The sequence below is a fragment of the Tetrao urogallus genome (genome assembly GCF_951394365.1).
Source record: "Tetrao urogallus genome assembly, chromosome: 1".
In the NCBI taxonomy this organism is placed as follows: domain Eukaryota; kingdom Metazoa; phylum Chordata; class Aves; order Galliformes; family Phasianidae; genus Tetrao; species Tetrao urogallus.
This window is the reverse complement of record NC_136813.1, coordinates 114,403,468-114,431,335: the sequence shown is the minus strand read 5'-3', so window position 1 is coordinate 114,431,335 and position 27,868 is coordinate 114,403,468. Positions and strand designations below refer to the sequence as shown.

The 27,868-nt window shown below is 45.8% G+C and overlaps 1 protein-coding gene across 1 annotated transcript; it reads right to left on the bottom strand.

Annotated features, from left to right (window-relative positions):
- Positions 1-405: 405 nt before the first annotated feature.
- On the bottom strand, positions 406-24,080 carry ATP1A1 (ATPase Na+/K+ transporting subunit alpha 1; the record flags this gene model as incomplete). The annotated part of the gene is made up of 23 exons (XM_079549700.1): positions 406-434; positions 914-1,005; positions 2,105-2,206; positions 2,762-2,892; positions 3,032-3,177; positions 3,929-4,052; positions 4,388-4,542; positions 5,173-5,341; positions 5,600-5,750; positions 7,490-7,626; positions 8,134-8,309; positions 8,804-8,996; positions 9,529-9,663; positions 10,102-10,211; positions 11,845-12,043; positions 13,021-13,289; positions 14,063-14,180; positions 14,397-14,531; positions 15,064-15,177; positions 15,527-15,730; positions 16,767-16,826; positions 18,043-18,147; positions 24,069-24,080. The coding sequence occupies 23 exons, from the start codon at positions 24,078-24,080 to the stop codon at positions 406-408; spliced, it is 3,066 nt and encodes a 1,021-aa protein (XP_079405826.1).
- Positions 24,081-27,868: the final 3,788 nt, after the last annotated feature.

The following is a 27,868-nucleotide window of genomic DNA, read 5'->3' as shown; positions in this document are numbered from 1 at the left end:
CTGTCTCCAGCTATAAAAACGGGAAGCCAAGGGCTAAAAGCATATAGTGTTAGCACCACACCCCTGAACCAGTTTATGCCTTGAGGAAAAACATCTGCCTACAACAATATGGGGGCATCCTCTTATAATCCATCTTTATTCATAAAAATCCATGTATAAAATCTTCTGTTTCCTTTTACAAAAGCAAAGGCAGATGAGCCTACTCAATCTCTAACCTCCATGGACTGATGGTCTGACACTTCCCCCCCACCCTGTGCCTCCCCCTTGCTTTCTCCTCCAGTCCATGTTTCTTCATGCTTCCTTCAGTTTCAGGTCCAATTCTGCACTTGCAAAGATGAAGTACACACACACAGAGGAGATGGAGAGGTGGTGTGGGCTGTGCGTGGAATGCTCTACAGGCGCTTTTTAGTAGTAGGTCTCTCTTTCCACCCAACCTAAAAGGAAAAGTAAGGAGGAGTTAGTCTTAACACTGACAGAGATTAAGTTCACAACAGCTACTTTCAGGCTCTGAAAACTTGCACTGTAATCCTGTGCTAGAAAGGGACCCAGTCATATAACAGAAACTGTTTCCAGATCATTCATGTGATGCAGCTTTCAAATCTTGTTCTGACTTCCTAAAACCACCCAAGCATTGGTCTTCCCACTTAGTTCAGTGTACTGATACTTCCATATACTCAAGGAAGAGACAGAGAAGGACAGAGTCCTGAACTTCAACCAACCACACTTCATGTTGGAAACATGGCTAGCAAGCCTCCATAGTGGAAAGAGCTGCCTTTGCAGCCCACTGCAGAATAAGCAGCTCAAGCGGGGCAAAGAAGGGAAAACAGCAGTACACCCTTATGTGGTGCTTAGTACCAGGGGGTCCCTGAGAAGAAGAGGTGGGGAAAGAAACACACCAACAACACATGCTTACCACCAGGGTTGCGTCTGATTATGAGCTTTCTGATTTCATCATAGAGGAATATGAGGAGGGAGTACGGGAAGGCACAGAACCACCAGGTTGGCCTGTTTGGGAGAAGAAACAGTGAAAACACAGACAATGGAGACGCTTTTTGTCTAGCGGAGCTATAAAACGATGGTACAGAAGAATGTAGAACTTGAAGGCAGGCAAGCATCAGCTTGCCAGCATCCCCATTCCCACAAGACTGTGGCTCAGTGAGAACCCTCCAGGCCAAGAATTACCACCTTCTTGCTGCAATAGGTTGATCCACTTTTGGATATTCATTCCAAGACAAAGTGGGTCACAGCATCTTTGTTCATCTCTGTACCAGCACCTCCCCACCTACTAATCCAGCTACATTTCCTCTCAGTGCACGTAACCTTTGTACCCATGGCCTTGCTCAAACTGCACTGGTTTCCCTTATGACTTATAAGTGTTATCATCCAGCTGCCGCAGGCACTGGGCAGATGCCTGCTTTCTTGTTAGGAAATGCTAACACTTCGAACTCCAAACAACGCTTCTGAATGGAACACAAAACATACCAGGAGTTTTTGCCATCAGGATTTCATGATAGTTAAGTGACAGGACTGTTCAAAGTTTGTTTAAGACTAAACCCTGCCATGAAGTTTTGCAATGCTGTTGGGCAACAGTCAAGATGCTGGCACTCTCTCAACCATTAGGAAAGTTACTACGCATCAACAGATCCATCTGCACTCGTGGGGTAGCCTGTTTCAGAAGACTTTGTGCAAATTCTTTGGAAGGCACGAAATGTCATGACCATTTAGTAAAGAAGAGATACTTGGCTTATGTTTTCTAGCCAATCGAATTGCTTTCTTTGGAGGTGCAGTCCCTCACCCCTTAGAATACTACCATATAAGTACAAGAGCAGCTGCACCACAATACTAATGTAGAGGTTATGTGCTAGTTATTAAGGGAGAGTTTGCAGTTCAGTGCCCCGTAAGAATTCCACAGGCAGTAAAGGAAAGCAAATCTCTAGGGTGTCACACTGTGACAGAAGTTTACTCATTCCCTCTAGCCAGAGTTCTTCTGTGTTAAGAGTTGGTTTCATGTTCTATAAACCAGTAAGTACTCTTAGTCATTTCCCCACTTAACACTATTGTTCTGTGCTGCAGCCTCTTGCACAAGCAGCAAGATACAACTTACTTGAGAGGGTACATCCTTAGTGCAACATCCATCCCAGGGCAGTAGGACAGAAAAGCAGCTAGAGCAGTCTCCTCAAAGAGACCAAATATTAGGATCTTGTTCCTAGGAGAAGCAGGAAAGCAGTCAGGGACAAAATATTCTTGAGACTAGCATGCTAAAGCTATTACCATATGGTCACCATATGGTAGTGAAGGGAGACAGGCATTTTGGTCTAGGCCAGTAGTTCACTAGATGGGAACTATCAGGTGATCCAACCTGACAGCTCAGCTATCTGAAGGGTCTGTTATGACTCAAGAGAGTCTATTGCACAATAGTACCAGCCGTCAGTTGTCTTCATCAAAAGTTCAGAAAGCAGCTGGGATTCACCAGATAAAGACTTCAGCTGCTTTGCCACCACAAAAAATTGCTGTGCTGGAATATCCCCCCCTGCCGCTGTCATTTGAGGTGAGCTAGCTTCACTAGCAACACTTCATTTTGGCTCAGCCTGGCAGACTGCAGCAGATCACACAACAGATACTCAATTCCTCTTTCATCCATTATCAAGGCACAAAACTGCTCAAGACTTATATACCAAGATGTCCAGTCACTGCTGGGATGAAGAATTAGAATACCATGCCCTGAAGACCCACTCTAAATCCTCCAAATAGCCCTACTTACTTCATTCCCTGCTGGAAAACAGAGTTCCTTCGGGTCTTGCAAATAATCAAGTCTGCCCACTGCACAACCACAATGCTGACAAAGAAGGCTGTATGGCAAGTGAATTCCACAATTTTCCTCTGTTCGAAGGTCTGAAAAAAAATAAAAAAATTAAAAAAAAATAAAGCAAGAGCAATTTGTTTAGACATGGTGCCTTTACTCTGGTGTGAACACAGAGTCCAGACATTAGTTTTCTGGCTGCTGGGCTCTGAACTGTGCCTCCAAACATACCCATTGCTGTCCATAGCTGTCTTCAACATCATTGATCCATCGGTCATCCCACTGAAGTCTAATTCCTACAAGCCCAGAAGGCCAGAACCCGTTCTCTGCCATAATCACAAAATAGGTGAAGAAGCCTCCAAGGGCCTGGATCATACCTGAACAGATAAAAAGTGGAATAAAACTGATGAACCAACTGCTCAGTGCAACTGTAACAGAAAGCAGTTTGTTGGAGACCTCAACCACTTTCTGAAGTTCAGTCTCAAGTGACAGTCATAGAAGTAGTTCACAGTAACATCAAACTCAACTGCAACTCTTTTATTGAGCACTTTTTGCTCCCAACTGTGTACAGAGTTACTTCTGTTCTGCTCTGTGCTGCAAAGGGCAGCAGATAAAACTCCCTTTGTATTTTCATTTAGCCTCACCCAAACCAACCTTTGCAAACAACAGTGAAGAAGGTTCCCAAGGTCTGCTGCAATTAAGCATGAGCTCCTATCCTGCAAACTGGGCATGTCTCTATAGTCGCTTTTAATCAAGGCTCCTAATGCTGTGTGTTTAGGGATATGCTGGAGAGAATCCTTTACTTCTAATTAAACTAACAATGAGATCTATGTTCTTGCTAAACAAGTCTGAACCAGAGGAGAGCTGGTTGTCAGCCAGCTCCTTTACAGCGCTACGCAATTAAATAAAATTACTGTGAAAGCAATTCAATGGATCACACTGCACAAGCTACCGCTATGTGCTGTGGGGGCAGAATCAGAGCAAGATCTCAACAGCCTGAGGTCCTGGTTTATGCAGCCCAAACCTCAACCCTACCAAAATAAGCAGAACAGTCACTGACTCAGGAGGGTGCATAACCCTTGCTACCACTAAGCCCAGGCCAGCGCCAGAGAAAACAGACCAGCTTACCAATCTGCCCATAGGCCATGCTGATCAGCCTTTCATTCACCAGCTTGTCTGTTTTGGGATTTCTCGGCTGCCTCTTCATGATGTCACTCTCTGCTTGCTCATACGCCAAGGAGATAGCAGGGACCTTTGGAGATGGCGTAAGGCTGTTGTTAGAACCACTTCTGCTTGACACTGTACATAGCCATCCCTGCTTCACATTTTTTTGCCTGAGAAAGAGTACTGCCCCAAACCCCCCAGGATTTAGGTGAGAACCTCCCCACTCTATCCTTACAGACAAGGAAAGGATGCTCAAATGTGATGAGCCAATAAGTATTCAGTTGTCATGTATAATATAATATCATGTGTTATAATCTGAGCATTAAAGACAACTGCATATTAACATTTTCCTTCAACTTTTTCTTTTTTTAAAGGGTACTAAAAACCCACATTTCTTTTTGAGAAAAAGAAAAAGGCATTCACCATGTCAGTGCCCAAGTCAATGCAGAGGATGGTGACTGTTCCCAGTGGGAGGGGTATGTTTGCAATGATGAAGATCAGGAAAGGCGTGATTTCAGGAATGTTACTGGTCAAGGTGTAAGCAATGGACTTCTTCAGGTTATCAAAGATCAGGCGCCCTGAGGCAGGGAAAAGACAAACATAACCCTTGCTTAGCAGAAGTAGATCACAGGCAGCTTCAGTGCTAAAAACAAGAATTAAAATGCTACTGCAATAAACTGAAGAGTTCTTATGTGCTTAAGGGCACTCTACAAGGCAGCAAAGCCTGTGCACATCAAGCATGTCATCATCTACACGAGCTACTATTTTCTGGTAAATATGACAATCCTTGTACGCAAGGTTCACTGCATACAACAGTATGATACTAAGTCTTGCTTGCTGGAGATCAAGCAAGAGCTCTGAAGGCACCCCCTCTTCTGCTCCTCTTTAAGAGTTGTTACTACTGAAAGGAAAACATGTTAGATCCTTGCCAGAGATGACTGCAAAGCCATAGTGACAAGTCAGAGCAACAAAGTAGCTACTGTCACCTGATTGCTTCCCACTGGAAGCTATCCTGAAATGTAGTGCTGGCTCCAGGGAAAGGGAGACAATTTAAAGAAGGGAACTCCCTCTCCCTCCTTCAAAACACTTGTCATGGAGGCAAGATTCAGTAGAGACAAACCCTGCAGGAATTTCTATTTCAGAAGGAATCAGTAACATTGCTGACGTGCCCCACAAGCTTTTAGACACAACTGCAGTTATGAACTCACCTTCTTCAACCCCAGTGACAATAGAGGCAAAGTTATCATCCAACAGAATCATGTCAGCTGCCTGCTTGGAGACATCCGAGCCAGCAATACCCATAGCAACACCAATGTCTGCTTTCTTCAATGCTGGGGAATCATTCACACCATCACCTGTGACTGCTACAATGGCACCCTAGTCACAAAGAGAAGAAGGCAAAGATTGGAAGCCTTTATATAATATTTGGGGGTAGAGGAAGTTTGTCTTCCAGGAGATGAAGCGTACAGAACATTTCACTGTTATGAAGAGACAGCTGTTTCTCTTTGTCCTCATGCCACACCTTTTAGGTTCTTAAATCAGGCTCATCAGAAAACCAGAAGTCAACACTGTCTGGCAATTTATTTGTGTACCTAGAGATTTTTCTGATAAAGTCCTTGGTCTCCTGTCTCTTACCTGGCGCTGACAGCCTTCCACAATTATAAGCTTCTGCTGAGGAGATGTCCTGGCAAAGACAATTTCTGTATGGTGAAGCAGGATCTCATCCAGTTGCTCACTAGTCATGTCTTTTAAATCAGAGCCATGAACAACACATGCCTTAGCATCCCTGCAATCAAAAGGCAAGATGATGTTTTACGTCAAACTAAACTTCCTCATTAGTTGTGTTCGTCCCAAAAAGCTATGGCTTTTCAGTGCTCTGAGTAAAGATCAAATCCCTGCTGTGTCCAAGTAAACACCAGTCCAGGTAGCCTCCACATGGAAGTCTGATGCTCCAAGTTTAATGACACATGGGCAACACAAGGCAGAAGACAATAAGGCAGTATCGAACAACAGACAAAACCCCATATGCAATTTAATTATTTCTGTGGGTTTATTTTTTTGGTTTTTTGCTTCTGTTTTGTTTTAAAGCATCAAGGCATGCAAGGGTTCTCCCCTGTTCCCTCTTAGTATCCCTGCAAGAAAGGAATCCAGGGCACAGGCAACTGTCTTCTGCAGGCAATCTTTTTTCCAACAGACTGATCTACGTTTGGCTCTTCAGGGAGGTCATGCTATGCCAGTTCAGTCTATTTTACTCTCCTCAGCAACAAAAGCAGATGTTATATTTAGACTGGTTTGGCACCCTGTACAGTGGAATAAAATACCACCTCTAGTCCAGTATACCATCTCTTATTGGTCAAGGGGACTGTCACGCAGCCAGTGACATCAGGCAGTTTAGACAGGGAAATTACTTCCCCATTTTTACAGACTGCTGTTGATACACTCAGTCACACAGCCTAGCAATCACCAGCCTGCATTGCCAGGCTGTGAAGTTACCTTCAATAAAAGGGAGAAGTCAGCCACAATACTTATCTTCCCCCAGCATCCCACAGGTTGTCTCTGTTCACAGTTTAAAAGCTACATGGCACTCCTCCAGCCCAAACACAGGCTGGATCAAGCTAAGCAACAGAGACAGACCAGCCTTCCTAAAACAGCCCTCTTACGCCAAAGCACACTTTCTTAGGCCACCTCAGTTCTGCACTATGCCATGACAGCAAGCTTTAACCCCTAAGAACTCCATTTTCACACTTATCCTTCTTGTTGCTGGTCAGTAGCTACTATTCCTCCAGCCAGCCCAAGTCCTGCTCTGTTTGCCCACCTGCAGTCAGACCCGGCACAGCCTGAGAGCAAGGGCATGGAGTCATCAAGTTCACATGCAGTGTTTTAACTCTTCTCTCAACAGTTTAAAAGAGTTAAGCCAACTTTACTTTTTGTAGTCACTATGCAAACTATATCGGCTAATAAGTAAGTTATTTCTACCTGCCAGAATTTTCTCCACGAACTTTTAGGTTATTTTACTAAAGAACCTTGATTAAGTGTTTGTTTGGGAGGGACAAAAGACAACCTCTACTAGAAAAACTGAAATCACAGGAATGAACGCATTGTTTCAGGTCTGCAGCCTAACTGCTCAAAATAGCCCCCAGATAGCCATCTTTCTTCCCCCATGCCTCTAGCTATTCCTTTCTGCCCAGCACACAGAGCTTGTGCTCTCCATCCAGTCACAGGGCTCTTTCCCCCAACTTGGGGACAGATCATAGGTAGCTACAGCACTGAAAAAGGAAGAAACTGATGGAGTTTTCCATGTAGGGCATACTCCCAACTACTTCCCAGGCGTAAGAGAGACATACATTCAAGACATCATTGTGCATTCTTCGCATAACTCATGTAAGATGTTGAAGAACCACAACACGCTCAGCTAGCAGAAGTCAAGCTCTTTGTGTCTGAGGAGGGATGCTAAGAGATTACCCGAGGCAAGGAGATAGGCAAACACTTAATCCTTTGAATAGCTTTAGCTTTCCCCATCAGTACCTCGGGTTGACCTGGCTGACAGGAATGTTGAGTCGAGCAGCAATATCTTCCACCGTTTCATTGCCTTCAGAGATGATACCAACACCCTTGGCAATGGCTTTAGCTGTGATCGGATGGTCTCCAGTAACCATGATAACCTGGAACACAGACTGCTGTGAAAGCCTTGCCTAGAGCAGCACTGCTCAACAGACAAAATTCTTTCAGAATGAAGGCATGCAGCTTCTGTTCCATAAGCGAGCCTTGGCACACAGCAAGCCTGAAATACAGGCGCACATTACTGTGTTACCTATTTAAGAGAGACAGATAATCCCAAGTCATCCCAGTTCATTTTCCAGTTCATGCTTTTTGCTCCTTCATCTTAACACTGTGGTATGTACAGAACACACCTGAGCCAAATCACACACTCTGGGACACCAGAGCACTGGCAGACACCACCCTCCAAGTTTGGAATCTAGCTTTTTTTTTTTTTTTTTTTTTTAAATTGGTAATATACAACCACTTAAATTTAAGTTGGCAGTGAAGCCTGGTTAGAACTTGACCAATAATTCCCTTCGTCCATATTACAGCCTCTTACAGATTATGGAAAGCCCTTCGTATCCACAGATTTAAAGCAAAGCACTTCTCACAGCCCAAGAAGCAGCTACCTTAATCCCAGCACTCCTGCATTTGCCAACAGCATCCGGCACAGCAGCACGAGGAGGATCAATCATAGACATCAATCCTACAAAGCAGAGCTTTTCTACAGGAAAGTTTACTTCATCTGTGTCAAACTGGAAGCCTTCAGGGAACTGGTCATCAGGCAGAGCCAAGTGACAGAATCCTGCAACACATCAAAACCCATGTTTATTCTGTTCCTACCTATTAGGAAGCAGATAGAGTGAACACTTATTGCTTCCACAAACAGCTGAGCAACAACAACAGGACAGTGCCAGAGGTTTAGCCAGGGCTATTGAGACAGCAGTCATGCTTATATTCTGATAACTAATAGCTGTTGCTAGGTACCCAGACAAAGCACGGTTCACATGCAGTGGAGCAAGTCCAATATCATATAACCCCATGGAGATTGAAGGTCCTAAGTATTTTACTTCATTTTGAACCAGGCAACCCAGCTGTGCTAGGCAAGACAAGACCCTGCAGGCTGCTTTTTAGATTAAAGGCAAAGACAGGGTTGCTCCTAAACGAATTGCTGAAATGACCTTTCTCAACACTATGGTTACACTGCAGGAATGAAGTACAATGCTCCACCTAGTCAATGGTGACTGCACAGGAGTGCAAGGAACAAGTCTTTTTATTATTAAAGCTGTTTTTCCTTACCCAGTACTCTCTCCCCAAGACCCCCCAACTCAAGGTAGGCATTCTGAAAAGAATCTTTCATTTCCTCATCCAAGGGTTGCACTTTCCCATGAATAAGAATGCTGTCGCAGCGATCCAAGATCCTCTCTGGAGCTCCCTTCATCACCAGCAAGTAACGAGATTCTGATGGATTTGCATTCTTGTGGATAGACAGCTAGGACAGAAAAAAAAAAAATTTTTAGACATGTACTGCAAATGCCATGAGTAATCACCATTACTTAATGCCTTGGAACTACAGTAGATCAAGGCTGCGACTTTTTGCTCTTCCTTTCATCCAGTCATACTTTAAGGAATTGTGCAAAGTAAGGTACATCTACGTTGCATTTAACAATACCATAGAACCACAGATGTAGGAAATGCCTTTAGAATCTTAGTTTTACCTGTAAGGTTGCTTCCCTGTAGTTCACTGATACTCCCAGATCTGTGTTTTTTCATTCTCTGTGCACTATTGCTGCACAGGTGGGAAACATGTCTGATCTTCCAACAGCTGACACCTTAGTGCCAAAGCAGCTCCAGAAGCTCTTACACTGGAGCTAGGCATGTTTCACCAGTTTAATAGAAACTAGAGCAGCCTACAAGCAGTAACAGCTAGATAAGATTCTGATATTAAGATTTTTGAAGTGATTTGCACACAAACTTGCTTAAGCACTTCACAAAGTGTCTCCCTCAAGAGAGGACATGCTTACCTGGTACTTATTGGTAGAGTTAAATGGTATTTCCACCACTTTGGGATATCTTTCTCTCATTTCTTTGACAGAACCACAGCACAACTCAATGCATTTCAGGAGTGCAGATTCAGAGGCATCTCCTGCTACCGCTCTCTGACGAAAAAGAGAATTATTAAAAGGTGCGTTCCTGTGAACTCACCACAGAAGGCACAACATATCAATAATATTTATTTTTAAAGTACATTCATCTCAGCCCAGTCCCAGCTTCTATACAAGAGAACAAGCAGACAATAGAAACTGCCTAGGAAAGCTTTCTGGTCTTCCCTCTTCTGATTGAAGTATCTGACCCTGCTCAAGCTGTAGTTACTAGTAGATGGCTAGACAAAGTGTCTTTCTTTCTAGTTTCATTTCCTCCATGCATTGCAAATCTCCTAAAGTGTCAGGCCTCAGAAGAGATCAAGTGTGGCAGAAGCCTCTAGTTTGAAGTTCCTTGTGACTTGTGAAATTTAATCTCACTACCATTAATGCAAAAATGGGGGCAGGGGGGAAGAGAGGGGAAGAACAGGGCAATTGTTTCTTTCAGGAACTTACCTTAAGAATTGGTACATTTTCCTGGTTGGCCTGAAACACAGCACGGTTGCAGAGACCTGCAACTCTGGACAAAGCAGTCCAAGTAGCTGAACTCTTGTCAAAGGAAGCACCTGAAAGCAGAGGAAGAGTGTGATCAACCAAAATAAGCTACAAATTCAACACTCTAGAAGAGTAACAGCGAAAGCATTTATCACAGAAACAGGAGATTCACCCAGAGCCAATTAGCACACTACAGCTACTTCATTTCCTCATCTCTATCTTAAGTAAGGGATACTAGATCCCCCCTTCAGGTTGTCTCATTTTATTAGTCACCCAGGAACTAGATGGAACAGCCCCCGCAGGAACAATTTAAGTACAGATGCTGCTTTTCCCAAGCCTCTTGAATTAGCTTCAAGAGAGATGAACAGTTAACTGATAAGTAAACGTATTTTCCATGAAGAGAAGCTTTCTATGTTTACTTCTACTGCAGCCAAGCCAACCATTTCCAAGCCAAAACTGAATGCTTCCAAATAACACTTTATTTTTAGCTTATTACTTAGCACTAATGTTGAAGACTAAAATCAACAAAACCAGCTTTAAGTAGTTTGGACAGGAACAATGTTTTGAGGTGACTGGTGGAGGGGGACAGGGAGCAGCAGTACCACTGCAAGAAGGTAATGCCAGCAATGTGTTGCAAGCACAACCTTTCAAAGGTAGATGACAGCTAGGAGACTAATTAATTTGGTTGTACTAATCATAGTTTGGGAGAGACAAGTACCTCTTAACTTTACAGCATGCTGAGATTTCAAGTTCTTTACCAAGAAGTTCCTTCAAGAGACTGGTAAGCCTTAGAACCACTTAATTCATTACTACCATAATCATGATATTCTAGGAAAGCCTTTGGTCAAGGGTAGCTGTTTACCTCAACATGGGAAGCTTCAGCCCACATCCCTGATAATGACTTGAGACTGGACAACACCTCTCCTGTGCACCCTTTCAAAGACTGCCTGCATCACTGAAGAGAAGTACATTTTGGCAGAAGTAATTCAGTACTGTGAAGTACAGAATAGCAAGCCTGCTCTGTATGTAGAAATAAGTGGTCAGCCCCTTATCGTAGAATGGCTTGGGTTGGAAGGGACCTTTTAAGCCCATCCTGTTCCAATCCCCTGTAATTAGCAAGGTTGCCACCAATAAGATCAGGCTGCCCCCAGGGCCCCATCCCAACCTGGCTCTGAACACCTCCAGGAATGGGGCATAAAGATCTGCTGGCAGCAGTGGGATTCAAGCCCACACACCCAAAGGGACTGGATCCTTAATCCAGCACTTCAGACAGCTCAGCCATGCTATCATTTTTTTCCTCCTTTTTACTTCTGTAGTCAGTTAAGGATTAAACCATATGCATTTAGCCTTCTGGCTTGTCTGGGTCACACTAAATGAAGAGGAATTGTCTTGGTCCACATCCAAAGTACAGTTAATGTACCAAAAAGTGTACAGTTAAAGTAACAAACTTCTGATTTTTCATTAAAACAACAACAAAAAAGGAGGGTAATAAGAACAAAGCTAGCAGGGTGGAAATACATAGATTAAACAGAACTGTAGCATAGTGCAGAAGTTTCTACAGGTTACCCAAAGCCTTTCAGTGCTTATTGTAGACTGTATTAAAAGCCTCCTGCAACATGAACTAGAGCTTAAAAAAAAAGCAGGTTCTTACACAGAAGGCTTTATTTCAAATGAGATGCCTCAAGTGCAAAGAGATGATCTTACCACTCTGGTTCTCTGTAGTATCAGCCTCATGAATCTGATTGTCAAACCACATGTGTGCAACTGTCATGCGATTCTGTGTCAGGGTGCCTGTTTTGTCAGAACAGATGGTGGATGTGGAGCCTAGAGTTTCCACAGCTTCCAGGTTCTTCACCAAACAGTTCTTACGAGCCATACGCTTGGCTGTTAGTGTCAAACACACCTGGAGACAAGGAAGACATAGGTTGGATGTGCAAGCACACTAATGCAGTGCTACCCAACTTACTGTTAGCATGGAATGACAACCTCCTGTGCCCTGCAGTGACTACCTAGCTATTTTGCACTGACAAAGTGAGCACAGATTGCAGTTTTTAGACCCAGCTGCTAGGTTTAAATGACAATTCCTTCTCTACAGGATCTCCAGAAAAGGACTTAAAAAGTTTCATTCTCCTGCTTCTCAGTGGATTAGAAAGGAATTAATGTAGCTTGGACTAAGATTCTAGTCAAAAATCACAGTACCCTTATCACAGTGCTCTTAAAATAGGTGGAGGCATGCCTTGTACAAAAATAGCTCAAAACAGCCCGGGAGACTGGGTAACAGTTCAGTGATAAAGGAAGCAAGCAGCCCCAGCTACCCCTCCTCTCCAGATGCTTACTCTCAGCAATTTCAGCCGCTGCTCTGCAGCTCAAGGCTGCATGGAAGCCTCTGCCTTCATCCATCACCATCTGCTACAGAGAAGCACAACCAGACACTCTCTCTGCCTTTCAGGGAGACAAAACTTAGAAGCATCTCTGCCAGAAAGGACAACAGAGAAACTTGCTGGATGCTCCAGTGGCACATGCATGTAGAAACTCCTATCAGAAGTACAGTGGGAGAGCCTGTCACCACCACAGAGAGGGGGGAGGAAGACAGCTCTAGAACTAGTCTTGCTCACTTAATTCTGCAATTCCAAGCTTCTGTGCAGGCCTAACTCAGAAATCCACCATCACTAGATGAACAACTGCAGCATTTGATAGTCATCTACACAACTAGTCCAAATACAATACATTTATAAAACCTAGCCCTGTACACTCACCACATACAATACCTACAGAACTTCAGATTCACCTTTGTGAACATCCACTGATCGTGAAGCACTCCACTTCCTGAAGTACCACACAGTTACTCATTCAAGTCACTCTTTTTCCAGCTTCACTCACCGTTACTGTTGCGAGCAATCCCTCAGGTACATTGGCAACAATGATCCCAATGAGGAAGATAACAGCCTCCAGCCAAGTGTACTCAAGGATAAGTGAGAGGATGAAGAAGCTGACACCAAGGAACACAGCTACTCCAGTGATGAGGTGGATAAAGTGCTCAATCTCCATGGCAATGGGAGTCTTACCCCCTTCCAGTCCAGATGCCAGACTGGCAATACGGCCCATCACAGTGCGGTCCCCAGTGCTAATAACAATGCCACGGGCAGTGCCTAAAAGAGAGAGAGGCTTTAGAAACGAAAAACATTCCAGAAGACACACAAATGAGCTTGTTTAGCTGGACAGACAGCTTTGTAAGATTACAAAGGTCCAGTATAATGCAGGTAGACATCACAATGGGCCAAGGTCTCCCACCACAGCTTTTATGCTCTCCAACAGGAGAGATGTATTTGGAGATAAGGGCTACACAGTCTTCCTGCACAACTAGACGTGCAGTGTGCCCTTTTCCTTCTCCCCAGAGAATCAAGAATCCACTTGATTCAAGTAGCAGTTGCATAGGGAATTAAAGAGGGAAGCAGTCTTCAAGTAGACTAGGCCTCTGCTTTAAAGGAGGGAAGAGGACACTTTCTCTTTCCAAAGCATGGAAAAGATGCTCTGAGCTGCAACACAAAGAGGACCTATCACTATACTTGGAACTGCAACAGATGTTTTGCTGGAGATATCTGAAACTTCTGGTTTCTGCAGCAACTACATTATTTGCTATATCTCTGCCTAGCCCTCTCATTATGGTATCTGCAATAAGGCACCCATGCCAGAAGATGCCCCACATAGCTCCTCTTCTGAGAGAAAGATGGTAAAACAATGTTTCTTCGCCCACTGTACAGTACTGAGGTTGGAATGGGCAAAGCCTTTGCTGGAAAAGACAAGCCTGCTCTAGTAGGAATGGGTTACAAATATGTTGTGTGTGTATCCAACATTTGCATTGCTTTCCCACAGAGTTAATTCCCTCATGTTAATACTTTAATTCACCAAGACAGACACATACCTTCCACACAGTTGGTGGAAAAGAAGGCAATGTTCCTAGTTTCCAGCGGGTTCTCGTTGGAGAAGTCTGGAGACCTGGTCTGAGGCTCTGACTCACCAGTAAGTGAGGAGTTATCCACCTGCATGGAAGGAAGTGCTACTTCATACACAGGCAGAAAATTGATCCAGCAGCAAAAGCCACTGAAGCACTAGAAAGCCCCTCCCCCCCCACCCTCCCCCCCCACCCTCCCCCCCCACCTTCCTCATTTACTCTATCATTCAATCCACTCACAGCACAGTAGACATTCTTTGTTACCAGACTAATTTATGAAGTTTTCAAACAATCACTGCTATACCTTGCAACCATGTGCAGATATGATCCGAAGGTCAGCTGGAATTCTGTCTCCTCCTTTCACCTCTACCAGATCTCCAACTACAACACCTTCAGCATTTATGCTCATCTTCTCACCATTTCTGACTACAAGAGCTTGCTGAAAGACAGTAAAGAAACAACCCATGTCACAAGCAACTCTTTTAAGGCGTTCGAAAGATCCAACTATCTTGAAATAGTTCTACTGTGGTTCTAAGGAGGTTTCTACTTACACTAACATGCTTATCTCAGATACATCTGAGATTTAAGAAAGAGCTATTTTTGTTTTCTTGACACCAAAATTCCTTGTTGTTGCCAAGGTGACAGCACGATGGTTAGGCGTGATACAGATTGTCCATGAAAGAATCTAAGTTTTAGTGCTTGTTTATCTCACCAGTTACATATGCTAACAAACCAGTGCAACTCACAGGGTGCCTGGATTGGCCTTGGACTATTTGCATAATTACTTTGAGCAAAAAGAAACATCTCCTTCAATATTAAAAGCTAGAAACCCACACTAAGAACCTGGCAGAACAGACAACTTGTCTCCTAAAAGCCAACACTTTACACTCACAAGCAGACCTTTTGCAATTGAAGCTCATCACAGTTAATAACCCTGAGCAAGCTTGGCGGGTCAAGGAAATTTTCTGTACCTGAGGCACCATGTTCTTGAAGGACTCCATGATCTTGGAACTCTTCGCTTCTTGGTAATATGAGAAACAGCCAGTAATGATAACCACAGCTGCCAACACAACACCTAGGTACAGCTACAAGGAGCAGAAAAAGTGACTGAGAGTAGGATTTACCTCAAAGGCTTCCAGTTTGTTCAAGTAAATTGCTTGGTATTTAAGTGCTCTATTACAAAGTATGGAGATAATTGCAGTCTCTGTACATTTTGTACACAAAGGCAATCCACAAGCCACTGTTATTAAGACAACGTGAAGGAAGTCAGCTGCCCATTTCATTATGTGGAAGCACTCCAAGACATGTTAAGTAGGGGAAATTCAGTGGGTGAGCTTATGGAAAAAGCTTCTGGACTGAATGATTAAAGGAAGCTGATACGCTTTGAGCCACAGACAGGCTGAAGAGACTGAAGTAAGAGACATTTTTACTTACGTTATCAGCATTTTGCTCTCCATCCATTACACTTGTAATGCCATAAGCCAGAAAACACAGAAGGGAACCAATCCACAACAGGAGTGAGAATCCTCCAAAGAGCTGCCGACAGAACTTGACCCATTCAGGAGTAGTGGGTGGAGGTGTAAGGGTATTTGGACCATCACGAGCCAAAATCTCAGCTGCACGTGCAGGAGTCAAACCCTAGAAAAGAATTTGTTTTTAGAGGCATCGCAGCAAGACTGACTGAGGAAAGTAGCTTTGAATTTGTTCATCTTCTGCTTGATAAGGGATGCAGAGTCATACTAGGAGAAATAAGGGGACACTAATAGATAACAAATCTGTAGCAAAGCAAACATGCAGCAGAGAATAGGATGTGAAAGCTGAATGCTAGAAGGTGAACCACAAAACTACTTGAAAGTTGGAAACTACTTGAGGAGCCTGCAAATCACAGGGCTACAAGCACAGGAGGGCAGGACAAGGTGGCTAGAGAAGCAGACTTTGATCTCTGAGGAACAGACCAGTGCAATCTATTCTATCAAATTACGAAACAAGTGAAAACTAGGATTATAAAGATGATGACACTTTGGATGGGCTTTCCAGGAAGTTCAACTTTTAGAAGCCAAGGTCTTCAACAGAAGTATGTTAAGTCTCCTTTGCTACAGACAGAGCAGGTTTGCTGCTAGATGCAATCCACCAATAAAACATGTTAAAGCAAACATGAGCAAAGGTGAAAAAAAAAATATATCACTGCAGAGCTTCTGCACTGGCACTTGAGGTTAGCCAGGATATCTGCTATACTTCTTACTATAAAAGGATAGAGTTTTAACCACTACTAGTCATTATTAAATCTTTGGTCATGTGCTAACTCACTAGGCTACATCTGCAGTATAACAAACATTTGCCTTTATTACCAGCTCCTATGGGGGGGAAAAAAATCCAAGGATCAACTTGACCTTGGAACAATTTGGAAGCAGATAACAGTGACTTTGTTAGAAAACAAAGTCACTAAAGCATTGCAGGCAGGCTATACAGTGAAATGAGGAAGAGGATTATTTGTGAGCTCAACAAGTCTCTCAAAGCCTGGGAAACTTAACTGGAAGAGTAGAGATCAAACAACAAAGTAAAAAAAAAAAAAAAAAAAACCAACCCAGACCACCCAGGTTTCCCATTGTGAAGTGCCCTGAATTTGAATAGTCCCAGCTCAGGCAAGGAGAGAGAGAAAACAAAGTCTACCTACCCGACTCAAGTCTGTTCCGTATTTACGATGAAGTTCATCAAGGCTGAGCTTGTGATCATCCTGAAAGACAAGCAATAGATGAGGGAATGACTGTTGTGCAGATCAGTCAGCATGAGCTCAGCAACTCCCCCCTCACCAGGTTTTGTATCTGCATCATTTCAGTGAGATAGAGATTCTTTCCAAGGAGGAGATAAGCTAGTCTTGCTATCTCATTCAGCAACTCAAAGCATTCTTATGGCTATTTGGGTACAACATAACAGCTTTTTAAACAACCTCTGATGTATCTCAGTGCTGTCTTCATGCTCACAGAAAATTCTGAACTCACAGTGATTTTTTTGGTGTTTTGCTTCTTGGGAGTGGGAGGTAGGGGGACAAAGGAAAGTAGCTAGGAAGGATGGAAGGTAGGAACGTACAGAAGATTAACTCTGTAATTTCACAAATCTTAAGCAATACTGCCAGCTTAAGCAGTGTTTCTTTCCCACCAAAAATTCCATTTCACAGCCAGACTATTTTCAACTAGAAAAAGAGAACTGATACACAGCAGTGTCTCACTAAACAGTGACACTGGAGGGCACAGATGCTTTAAGCAAGCTTTGCTACCAAAGAAAAACTGAACTTTGTTGAGCAAGTTTTTTAGCAGCTCCTCTCTCAAACAAATGAGAGAGGAAAAATAGAGAGCCCAGACCCAATTACAGAGCACAGAAATAAAGCCTGTATCAACTGTATCAAGATCAGATCTAAGCTGGACGATGCTCGTACAGATGAGTAACATCATCCAGCATTCACAGACAGAGATGGGAGACTCCTATAGCCTCAAACACGACTAGAAGGAATGATACAGAGGTCAGTCTGAGCAAGAGCCAACAGTAAACGGAGCTTTACAGATTCAACTCCACCATTCCAGCTGGAATGAAAACAGCAGTCTTCCCCACGTGACAACACAATTAAGGCTGCATTGCTGCTATCCAGACAATGCTTGCCTGAGTGAGGAAGTGCAGGTAGACTTTGCTGCATGTAATAGATAACCAGGGACTTGCATTCTGCCTCAAATGCCTTTTGAGAAGCGACACTTTCAGGGCCTACTGCATGGTCAACTTGATACCAAAACACTTGCAAGGTGTCTGGCCTGGAGACAAAGGGAAGAAGGGAAATCAGTGCTTTCAGTCACACGACGCTGGCAGCTCCCCAGCACTTTTATCTTTCAGTCATGAGGCATAGAACTTTGGGAGCAGTGAATATTCTTTTAACCGTTCATTCTACACTTTACAAATCTTACCATTGAGACTTCCTTTTTAAGCTCATCCATGTCCCTCTCCTTCGCCTTTTTCTTCTTTGTTCCATGTTCTGATGTAGCAGTAGGCTCATACTTGTCTCTTCCAGCCTGTAAGAGACAACATACTACTGTTAAGAAACATCTACTGGTGTAGGAATTCACTGTATCTATCAGCTACATACATGAGACTGTCAGGTAGACAAAACAATTTATAGTTTTGTTTGTTTTAAGATAAACCACTTCAGCAAAAACAGTAAGTGAGCTAATCATCAATCACTACCAGCATTGCTAATATACAGACTGTAGACAGACATCTAGCTAGAATGAGAGCAAGCCACATGCTATTCCCTCAGCCTTAGTGAATGAGCCACAGCTCAAACAGCTAAAGACCTTTCCCTGAGCACAAATGCATGTTCCTTTTATGCATTAACTCCTCATCCCCTTGCTCAGTCTTCCACACCCTCTGGCAAGGAGCACCCTAACAAGTGAAGATAAAAAGTGGTATCTCCAACACATCAAATTTGAGGGGTAAGTTCCAAGCACTTTCAATTCTCAGTTTGGCACATTAGCTGGGCTGTTATGCAGTGAAAATCTGCTTTCAATTTATGGAAATTTGTCCAGCAAGAATAGTATACAAAGTAGTAACACACTACCACAGACTCAATCTCTGCTCAGTCCTGCTTCAGCCTCAGACAACTGATGATCTGCTCAGTGAAGTCCCATTATTAAGATGGACTTATAATTCACATCACCTGTGATTTATTGAACATGAAATCATGCAGAGACTTAGATCTTGTGACAAAAAGGTAAACAAGCATCCAAAGGCAAAGAAAGCAGGAGGCAGCAAATACAAGCATCACTTAGACAATAAACAAACTACAGGAACTTCGACACTCTGTCAGACACCAAAGTCAGGCACTAGCACAGCCTCATGGAACAGTTCCTCCTGTGAATATTGCACAAGTTTCCAGACCCTCTCAAGCCTCTGAACACTGTTTTCCCTTCCCCGCTGCCTAGGACCTATAACACCCTGTCAAGTTTTAGGCAATGACATTTTCACCCAATAAGACTTCTGAGAAATATTTTGAGATGAAACAGCAGTTAGCAGCAACACGGTCAAACCAGTAACAAGACAGAAGAGCTGCAAAGGCACTGCTTTGCTCCTAACACAAGCGCCTCAAATCACAGATTGGATCCCCCAGAGTGCTCTGCACGTGGACTACTGTTAGGAGTCTAAGGATTGTCCCGTTCAGTAACAAGCAAAGGAAATTTTTATTATTAATTACTGCAAGAAAAGCAATAGACAAAACTAGAAGTGAAACTACACTAAAAATAATTTTCCAGGAAAGAAAAAGTCACAGCTTCTTTACAAAACCAATCAGGCACATCTATGCCAGGATTTCAAGTGCTCTAAGCAAGCACTGGGTGCATTGTACTGCAGCCATGCCCATCCACTTCACGTGCACAGAAATCTCTCTTGCCCTTTTCAGTAAAGGCAGACTTTGCACCCCTCATATACCTGCGTGAACAGTTTTAACTGAGTAGAAAAATCTGTTTACCACCTCCCAGCCAGGAAAAGGGCACACAACCGCAGACAGTCAGCATTCTTGACATTCTCTTCCCTGTACCTAAATTCCCACTGCACTATTTCACAAAGAAAAAACCCAAAAGCCTCAGAACTTCAAACAGGCAGCGCTCACATTCCAGCATCACAAGAATTTGCCACAGGGCAAATCTCAAGTCACCGTGAAAATTCCCTCTTTCCTTTAGTTTGAAGGAAACATCTTTGAACGCTGAAGTTCCAACAGTCCCACACAAAACACATGCTTCTTGCTCACTTCAAGAAGATAGTGATTATTAATGAGGCTGGAGAAGCCAGGGCCTGGCCTAGCATCACAGCATCTCTGCCTCACCCCTTCCCCACCAGAAAAGCCTGACAAGGTCTTAAGAGGTGATGTGAGCACCAAGCCTGCTGGGGCAGCAGCGAACAGCCTGAGAACACAAGAGTCTTAACTCCAACATGAAAAGGCTCACTGACTTCATTCAAGCATAGAAATCCTTTAAAAAGCCTCACTGTGAGCTGCAGGGTGGGTACCTGCAAGAGCCCAGAGTATCTTCTCTTCCCTTTACTACTGCATCCCATCCTTAGACAGAAGCCAACCTAGTAACATTGGTCTCAGCTCTCACTTTAGGGTTTTATCATTCTGAATCTGAACTTCCTGCTCTGTCACTCACATGTGACCTTTGAAGAACAATCACAGTGCTGCCCATTCTGTTCCCTATGGTCGGGGCCACTGCACCGTGCTGGCAAGAGGAAGCTCATCAGTTCAACAAAGACTGAACAGTGCTGGCCAGCAAGGGGCCATCCATTTCCCCCCCCCCTCCTTTAGTCAGAAGGTGTCCCTGCTCTCCCCTCCTTTTCCTGCCAGACAATGAGGAAAGCATATGGTGCTCCTGACTTATCAAGATGCAAGCACACGGCTTGGACACAAAGGAAGGTCTGTCTCATCAGAAATGTCACCTCTGTTAGTTCACTTAGAGGAATTCTGACTCATCAAAATTGCCACATAGAAGAAAAACTTTTTTTCTTCTCATGTATGACTTTTTCCATTGGCTCAGAAGGAACGTTTGTAAGTACCAGGGTAACGAGTCCTACGCAGCCCCCAGCAACCCTATTGTCTTCCAAAGGCAACTTCTATGTTTCCACCTGGACTAACGGAGCCATTCATGGCTTGTGTTCTAAACAGGAACGGGACCAGGAAACGGGAGGGGTGCAAATCAGCAGATGAGTTCATAAGTACCCTATTCTAACATCGCCTAATCCAACCACCAATGTAAATGCCAAAATAAATTAAGCAGTCTCTGGAGGCCTGGATTGTTCCAGTATTTATGTCATTACAATCAACTGCGCAGAGCAAACAGTGAAGTTACTGTCTTGCTGTCTCATGAGACAACCTTCATTAAACACACCAACCAGATGAGCCATAGCAGTGACCACTCCTACCACACCACAAACGCTGCTTCGTGACCCCACATAACATTAAGCAGAGGACATGAATGCTCTCTTGGAATCATTCCTCCTGCTTTCACCTCTGATTCTTCACCAAAGGTCTGCCTGCCTGCCAGAGCTGAGCAGTGTCTCAGCATGAGGACAACACAAAGCAGCTTTTACTTCACAACCTGTTACTGCTCATCATGAGCACTTCTCACTGGGATTTCCACAAGCAGGTGGCTGCTTCCCAAGCTATGGGAGAAGTCCTCCTTCCTTACTATGAGTGGTGAGGTGCTGGAACAGGCTGCCCAGAGAGGTTGCGGATGCCTCATCCCTGGAGGTATTCAAGGCCAAGTTGGATGGGGCCCTGGGCAACGTGGTCCAGTATTAAATGGGGAGGTTGGTGGCCCTGCACGTGACAGGAGAGCTAGAGATTCATGATCCTCAAGGTCCCTTCCAACCCAGGTCATTCTGTCATTCTGTGAAAACAAAGCCAAATCTTGCAAGGGCTCCTCAGGGTTGAAAGCAAGCCAGTTTTCTATATAGTGGGACAAGTATCTCCACTCCTTGTGGAAACCCACATGTAGAGCAGGCTTCCCAAATGCCAACAGACAGCTGAACAACCTGCCCTGTTTTTCACTTTCATGTTATTCTGTGTTACAGGCATGTCATCATACAGTTCTTTGCCTAGAATATTAAAGCATCTTTACCATCACATTGAGACATCTCCAGTGTTTGTGAAGCACTGGGAGATTAATGGGCTGGACACCAGCTCCTTGAGGAGCTGGTAGCTTCAGTAACCCCTTGCTGACACTGTGCAGCATGTCAGGACCCCACTGTGCTGTGAGAGGGCAGCCACAGGCACAAAAGACTTGCCAGATTTTTTTTTTACCCATCATGCTGTTTTGAGAGTGTGCATTGACTAAGCTGGAGTTTTCTTTGGCACCCTTAACCGTAGAAATAAAGAGACGGGGAGGAGGAAGAGTAATATTGATGCCTAAATTATTCCACATAAGGATTGCTTTGATTGGCATGGTTTCCTTTCAACCGGTGCATTACACCTAAGCAGGATTCAGGCACTAGTGCCAATCCCCAGAAGCAACCTACAGCAGGCAGTAATGTGTGACAAGGATGGAGAGAAGCACTTCTGCCTGCAGACAGCAATAACATCTAGCCAGCTCTCCTCCCTTACACACACACACACACCCAGGCAGCCCAGGGCCCTCCCACTAACATCTGAAGTGACACAGCATCAGCACAGCAGCTCACACACACATACACACACTCAACTCTCCCCCCACCCCCAACACTATGCTCTCATGGGAAGGAGCTTCCTTTTTGGGCACCCCAAGGCAGGACAAGCACACTGTTCAGCCCAGCAGTCACACCCTACTTTTCCCCACAGCCTGTCTCTTTCACATCCCTGTTTTTCAGAGGGTCCCCATTGCTGCACACTCACCACTAGATGAGAGAAACCTTGTGACTTATGGAATAATGAAGCAGTGTGTGGCTGCCTCAGACTTCCCGGCAGTACACTTCAGCCTTAAGCCAATTGTTTACTATGCACGGAACTCACGTAATGCGAAGTGAAAATACGCCTTCTGTATTAGAAAGCAATTGTAACCCTCTCAGTAAAGCCTAAATCCCAAGACCTGTTGCACTGCTAAGATATAAAGATGATTTAAAGCACCCATAAGACTGCATCAACCCCATCCCCCCGTGTTTCATTCCTCAGATGAGATCACCACGCATGCTGCCTGTTGCTCACTAGACTGAAACACATTATGCTGGGGCAACCAAACTGCAAGAAAGCAGTCCCAAACCTCCTCCACACACAGCCCCTTCTTCCAAATGGCCATCCTTGCCCTTCTCCTATTTATGCAGGCACTGCCGTTACTCCACACCAATGAGGACAGTAGAGGTGTTTGAGAAGCACTCCGGAAGCATACAGCACCTCTATTTTCCACCACCAAGGATGGAAGGACACAGGGCTGCTGCCCCAAAGCACCCCACAGCCACAACTCTCCACACAGGAGCGGAGAAGGCTGGGACAGCTCTGTTTCTAAGCAGCTGGTCCAGCCATCCCCCGGCAGGCCTGATAGCTCAGCTGGTTAGCGTGCAGGGCTGATAACACCAGGTCACACGCTTGAGTCCCATGTGGGCTATTCTCTTTCCACTCCAACAGCTGGAACCAATGATCCTTATGGTGCTCTGTGATTACGTCCAACCTCGAGCTCCTGCTCGAGAGCTCCAAACATTTAAGCAAGACAGAATCTGGACGGAGGGCTTCTCTTTATTCCGGGCCATAACATGGAGAACGGAGGGCAGGCAGGCTGACACAGTCCTTGCACACACACCACTGCTGCACAGCATGCCGGGAGGCCATCATCTCAATTAACGGGGCACGCACGGTAAGTTCATGCCTGATCGCCTTCCTTATGCCATCAGCTCCTGTCTGCCCTCAACACCGCTAACGCTGCCAACTCCCTCCCTCCGGGGCCCTGCGGCCGCAAGGAGTCTAAAGTACTTCTATCAGGGCCAGGAGACGTCGGGGCAGCCGCACTTCCCAGCGCGGCTCCAAAAGGGCATCAGATAACACCGCCTGCGGGGAACACGCCCGTTCCCGCACCGCCCTCACCTGCAGCCCCGCGGTGCCGGCCGGCTTCACGCCTCACTGCGCGGTGAGGGTCCCCCCCCCCCCCGCCCCGCGGCCATTTCCAGCGCCGCTCGGGCTCCTCCGCCCTCGGGCAACGCCCGCGGGAAGCCGCCTCCCGGCGCCGGCCTCAAGCCCGCGCCGCCCCCTCGGCGCCCCCCGGGGCCGCCGCCGCTTCCTCCCCCAAACCCGGGGCTGAGCCGGCCGGAGACACCCCACCGCCCGGCACTCCGCCTCGCGCCCGACATGGCCACCTCCCTCGCCGCGCTTCTCAAGACAAAGCGGAGCCGGCACAGACAACGCGGGCCGACGGGAGCCTCCCCGCCAGTCATCCCGACGGCGGCCCCTGAGTTTCCCGCCCAGGCATCCCGCCCGGCCGCTCACCCCCTTGCCCATGGCGCCGGGCGTGCAGGACACGCGACTGGCAGCGAGGAGCGGCGCTCAACGACGCCACGTGGCTCAGCAGGTGCCGAACAATAGCAGAGCCCGCCGCTCCGCTTTCCTCCTCCTCGCCTCTCCCGCCGGCTCCTCGCCGCCGCAGCTCCGATACCGCACCGGCTTCCCGCCGGATAAAGTCCCGGCCGCCCCGCCCCGTCCCGCCCGTAGCCCGCCCTCCAAGCGGACCGTTGGGGCGGGGGGTGGTGCCGGCTTGCCCACGTGTAAAGCAGGGCTCACCTCGGCCGCCCCAACCGCGCCCCACCGAGGAGGGCTCGGCGCGCCGCGCCGCCGCGGGCTCCTTCCGGGCTTGGGGTGAAGCCGCCTGAGGGCGCTGCGCTGCCCCGCTCCCGCCGTGTTGGCGCTGCCGCCGCCGCCATGTCGAGGCGGTGAGGGGGACGGTGGACGCGGCGCTGTGCCGCGCTCCGATTTGTGGCACTGCGTGCGCTGAGAGGCAACGCGGTGAAGCCAGGTACGGCCACAGGATCCTGCTCTGAGTGCATCACCACGGTTCCCTTACTACTTACATCTGCCACATATAGCTTGCTGGGGTGACACGGTGCCCCGCACCTTCCGGGGTTACGAGTTTCTTCTGCGTGTAAGAAGATGTGTGTGCACTCGTCAAAACGGGTTTAAAGCGTTGTGATTGCTGCAGGTTGTGGCCAGGAGCCAGTGATGAGATGCACAGTGTATTTCTGCTCTCCGCTGCTCAGTGCCTGGCTGGGCAATGGTCTCATAGCACCCTTTCCACTTGAGCACATGGGAGACATGGGCAGATGGAGAATCATAGAATCACAGAACCACAGAATATCCCAAGTCAGACACATAAGGATCATCAAGTGCAACCCCCTGCTCCACACAGCACTACCCAAAATCCAAATGCTATGTCTGACAGTACTGACCAAACACTCCTTGAACTTCAGCAGCTTGGGTCCATGCCTACTGCCCTATGGTGAGGAACCTTATCCTAATCCCCAACCTGACCCCTCCCTGAAGCTGTGGTGCCGTTTGCTCTTCTATCTTCATGCTCTGACAAAAACAGTTAGCTCCTGCCCTCGTTCTTGTCAGCTCAAGAACTCGCAAAAGACCCTGTGCTGCCTGGTAAAACCCAATGAGGAAGTGTTTGGGTGGCCTGTTCCCTGCAGGAAGCTGCAGGGCTGAGGAGGGCCCTGGGCACACGGAGCTAGCTGGGGGCAGCAGGAATGCTCTTGCAGAGGGAAGAGCTTTCATTTGGATAGGTGCTTTCTGGGTAAGCAAGAGCTGAAACTCCCCGTGGCAGGAGAATAAGACTGAACTCAGCTGTACACATCTTGGACAGGAGCTTTGTCATCCAACTGTTTGTCCATAGACCTGTGTGATGGGAAGGGATGCTGCTACAAATTACAGTTTTAAGGGCTTTTGGGGAGCGTCATACCACTGGTGGAGCTCAGTCCGGTCATTGTCCCCAGGTCCTGCTGAGGCATTCCTGGTACAGGACATAGTGAACTTTAAAGTAAAAACCTGCAGTGAGTTCAGATGTGATTTCAGATGGCAGGGAAGCATTTCAGAGACATGTTTTTGGTCATCTGCAGAAGCTTCATGTTCAGAAGCTCCTGCTAATGATCTTCACTGGATCTGGCACTGGTTTGACAGCTGCAGAGACTGAAGCTTTCAGTTCACCTAAAAAAACCCCAGGTATCTGGGCAGTTGTCTGCCTGTCAAGCTGCACCATCCTGTCCCCAAGACAGAGCTGTTATTTTGCTCCTGTTACTCATCTCTGAAGTTTTCATTCCCTTCAAAGTGTTACCTCATGGTAGAAGTTGAAGAGAAGGGAACTTTGTAAGCACTAGGAACTGGGTAGAAATCTCAGAAGCTGAAATCACTTATTTGTTTCATTTTCACTCCTTAACAACAATTCACCATGTCAAACCAGTTTCTTTCAGTGTGGCTGTGAAGCATCATCAGTAGAACACTGAAAGAAGACCTCCAGACATCTTCCATGTGTAACAGCTGTGATCTGTGCAGTACAGCTGAGCTGGAATACTATGAATGTGTTCCATCTTCTGCTTTGGGATAGTTGATGAGTTGCAGTCTCTTCCTGATGTAAAACCAGAACGATCAAATGATGCTATAAAGTCTCTTCCAGGAGAAAAATGAGGCTGAGTTCCCTTTTTTGGCAGTGACATAAAAAGTGGGCAAATCCATATGGATCAAGGGAAATAGTATTACGTAAAACCACGAACAGAGGGTAGAGTACGTGTGTTCTCCTCCCTTAATAGGTATCAGAGAGATTAGCTTACGAAAAACCAAGAGAGCTCTGTTTTCAGTATCTACAGCAATTACAAACTCTTTCTGATACCTTGGCATGGTGACTGGGAGAAGCAGAGATAACATACAGGGCACTTCACTCCTGCCAGTGGATCAGGTCCAAGTCGGTTTTTAATGCCTGAAAATTCCTGCTCTTTGGCTTGTATGTCCCTCTCAGCTCACCCCAGGAAAAATCACGAATCCTTTTCGAAGATGTGAAGCAAAAGAATGTTTTTCCCTCCTGACTGTTTGTGAAGTCAGTCGTGGGCTGCTGCAAAGCTGTTGAATTCCAGGGGTAGGGAGTGCTGGTATGGAGCACTGGGTGCAGTAAAAAGAGCGGGCCTTGTAGTGCCCTTGTGTAAGGCATTACATGGGTGCCAACTGCTATTTTTGTAACATGCACCTCACACAGTCCTTCTGTAGCATTTTTCAGTTTGGAACCTGAGGATGTCCTACAGCAGGGAGTTTTATTATGGTGATTATAGGGTTGAGAAGAGAATGTCACCAAGACAAAAGACAGGCAGGTAGAAAATCTTGAACAAATGCCAGGTGAGCGTTAGTAGAATCATAGAATCATTAAGGTTGGAAAAGACCTTTAAGATCGTCTACTCCAACCATCAACCCATCCCCACCACACCCACTAAGCTGTGGATGTCAGTGCCAAGTCCACGTGTTTCTTGAACACCTCCAGGGGCAGTAACTCCACCATCTCCCTGGGCAGCCTGTGCCAATGCATTAGCACTCCTTCTGAGAAGAAATGTTTCCTAATATTTCACCTATTCAGTGCTTTGACAGCCCTCCGCTCTTGGTGTTAGAGACAACAGCTTCTGCTTATGTTTGCAGTCTGCGTATAGTTTGACATGGAAAAGCAAATCTTTATCCCTTTTCAATTGCTACAGTTTAGGACTGCATTTGTTGGGAAAGCTAGGATGTTAGATCCTGTAATAGATACCACCTAGAACAGGAAAGAATATCACCTCCTTTTATTTTGTTATTTCTGTGAGATCTTCTGTGCCCACCACCATTTTTGAGGAGTTGCAACAAGAGCCATGCCCTTCCCTTTGAAAAACACAGGTGCTGCTTCAGCAGCAATTAAAACACACACACTGGAACAGTTTGCTTGTGAACAGTGCAATGTCCTTTGTGTCAGAGAAGGATCATAGAATTATCTAGATTGGAAGACGAACCTTCAGGGTCACCAACGCCAACTGCCAAAGCTCCCTCCCGTCCTTACTCAGAATTAAAGAAAAAGAAATGTATCCAAACAAGCTATTTTTCCTCATCCATGCATGCCTTATTGCTGCAGTCACCAGAGGATGGAGTTACTCACAGCACACTAAAGCAGGCAATAAAACCAGCAGCGGTTCAGGTAGAGCAAGCTGTGTTCCTCCATGAAGTCTCTATATAAATGCCATTCAGAAAGGCAGTCAAAATGGGATTCATGCCTTCTGAAGGGTGGTTCA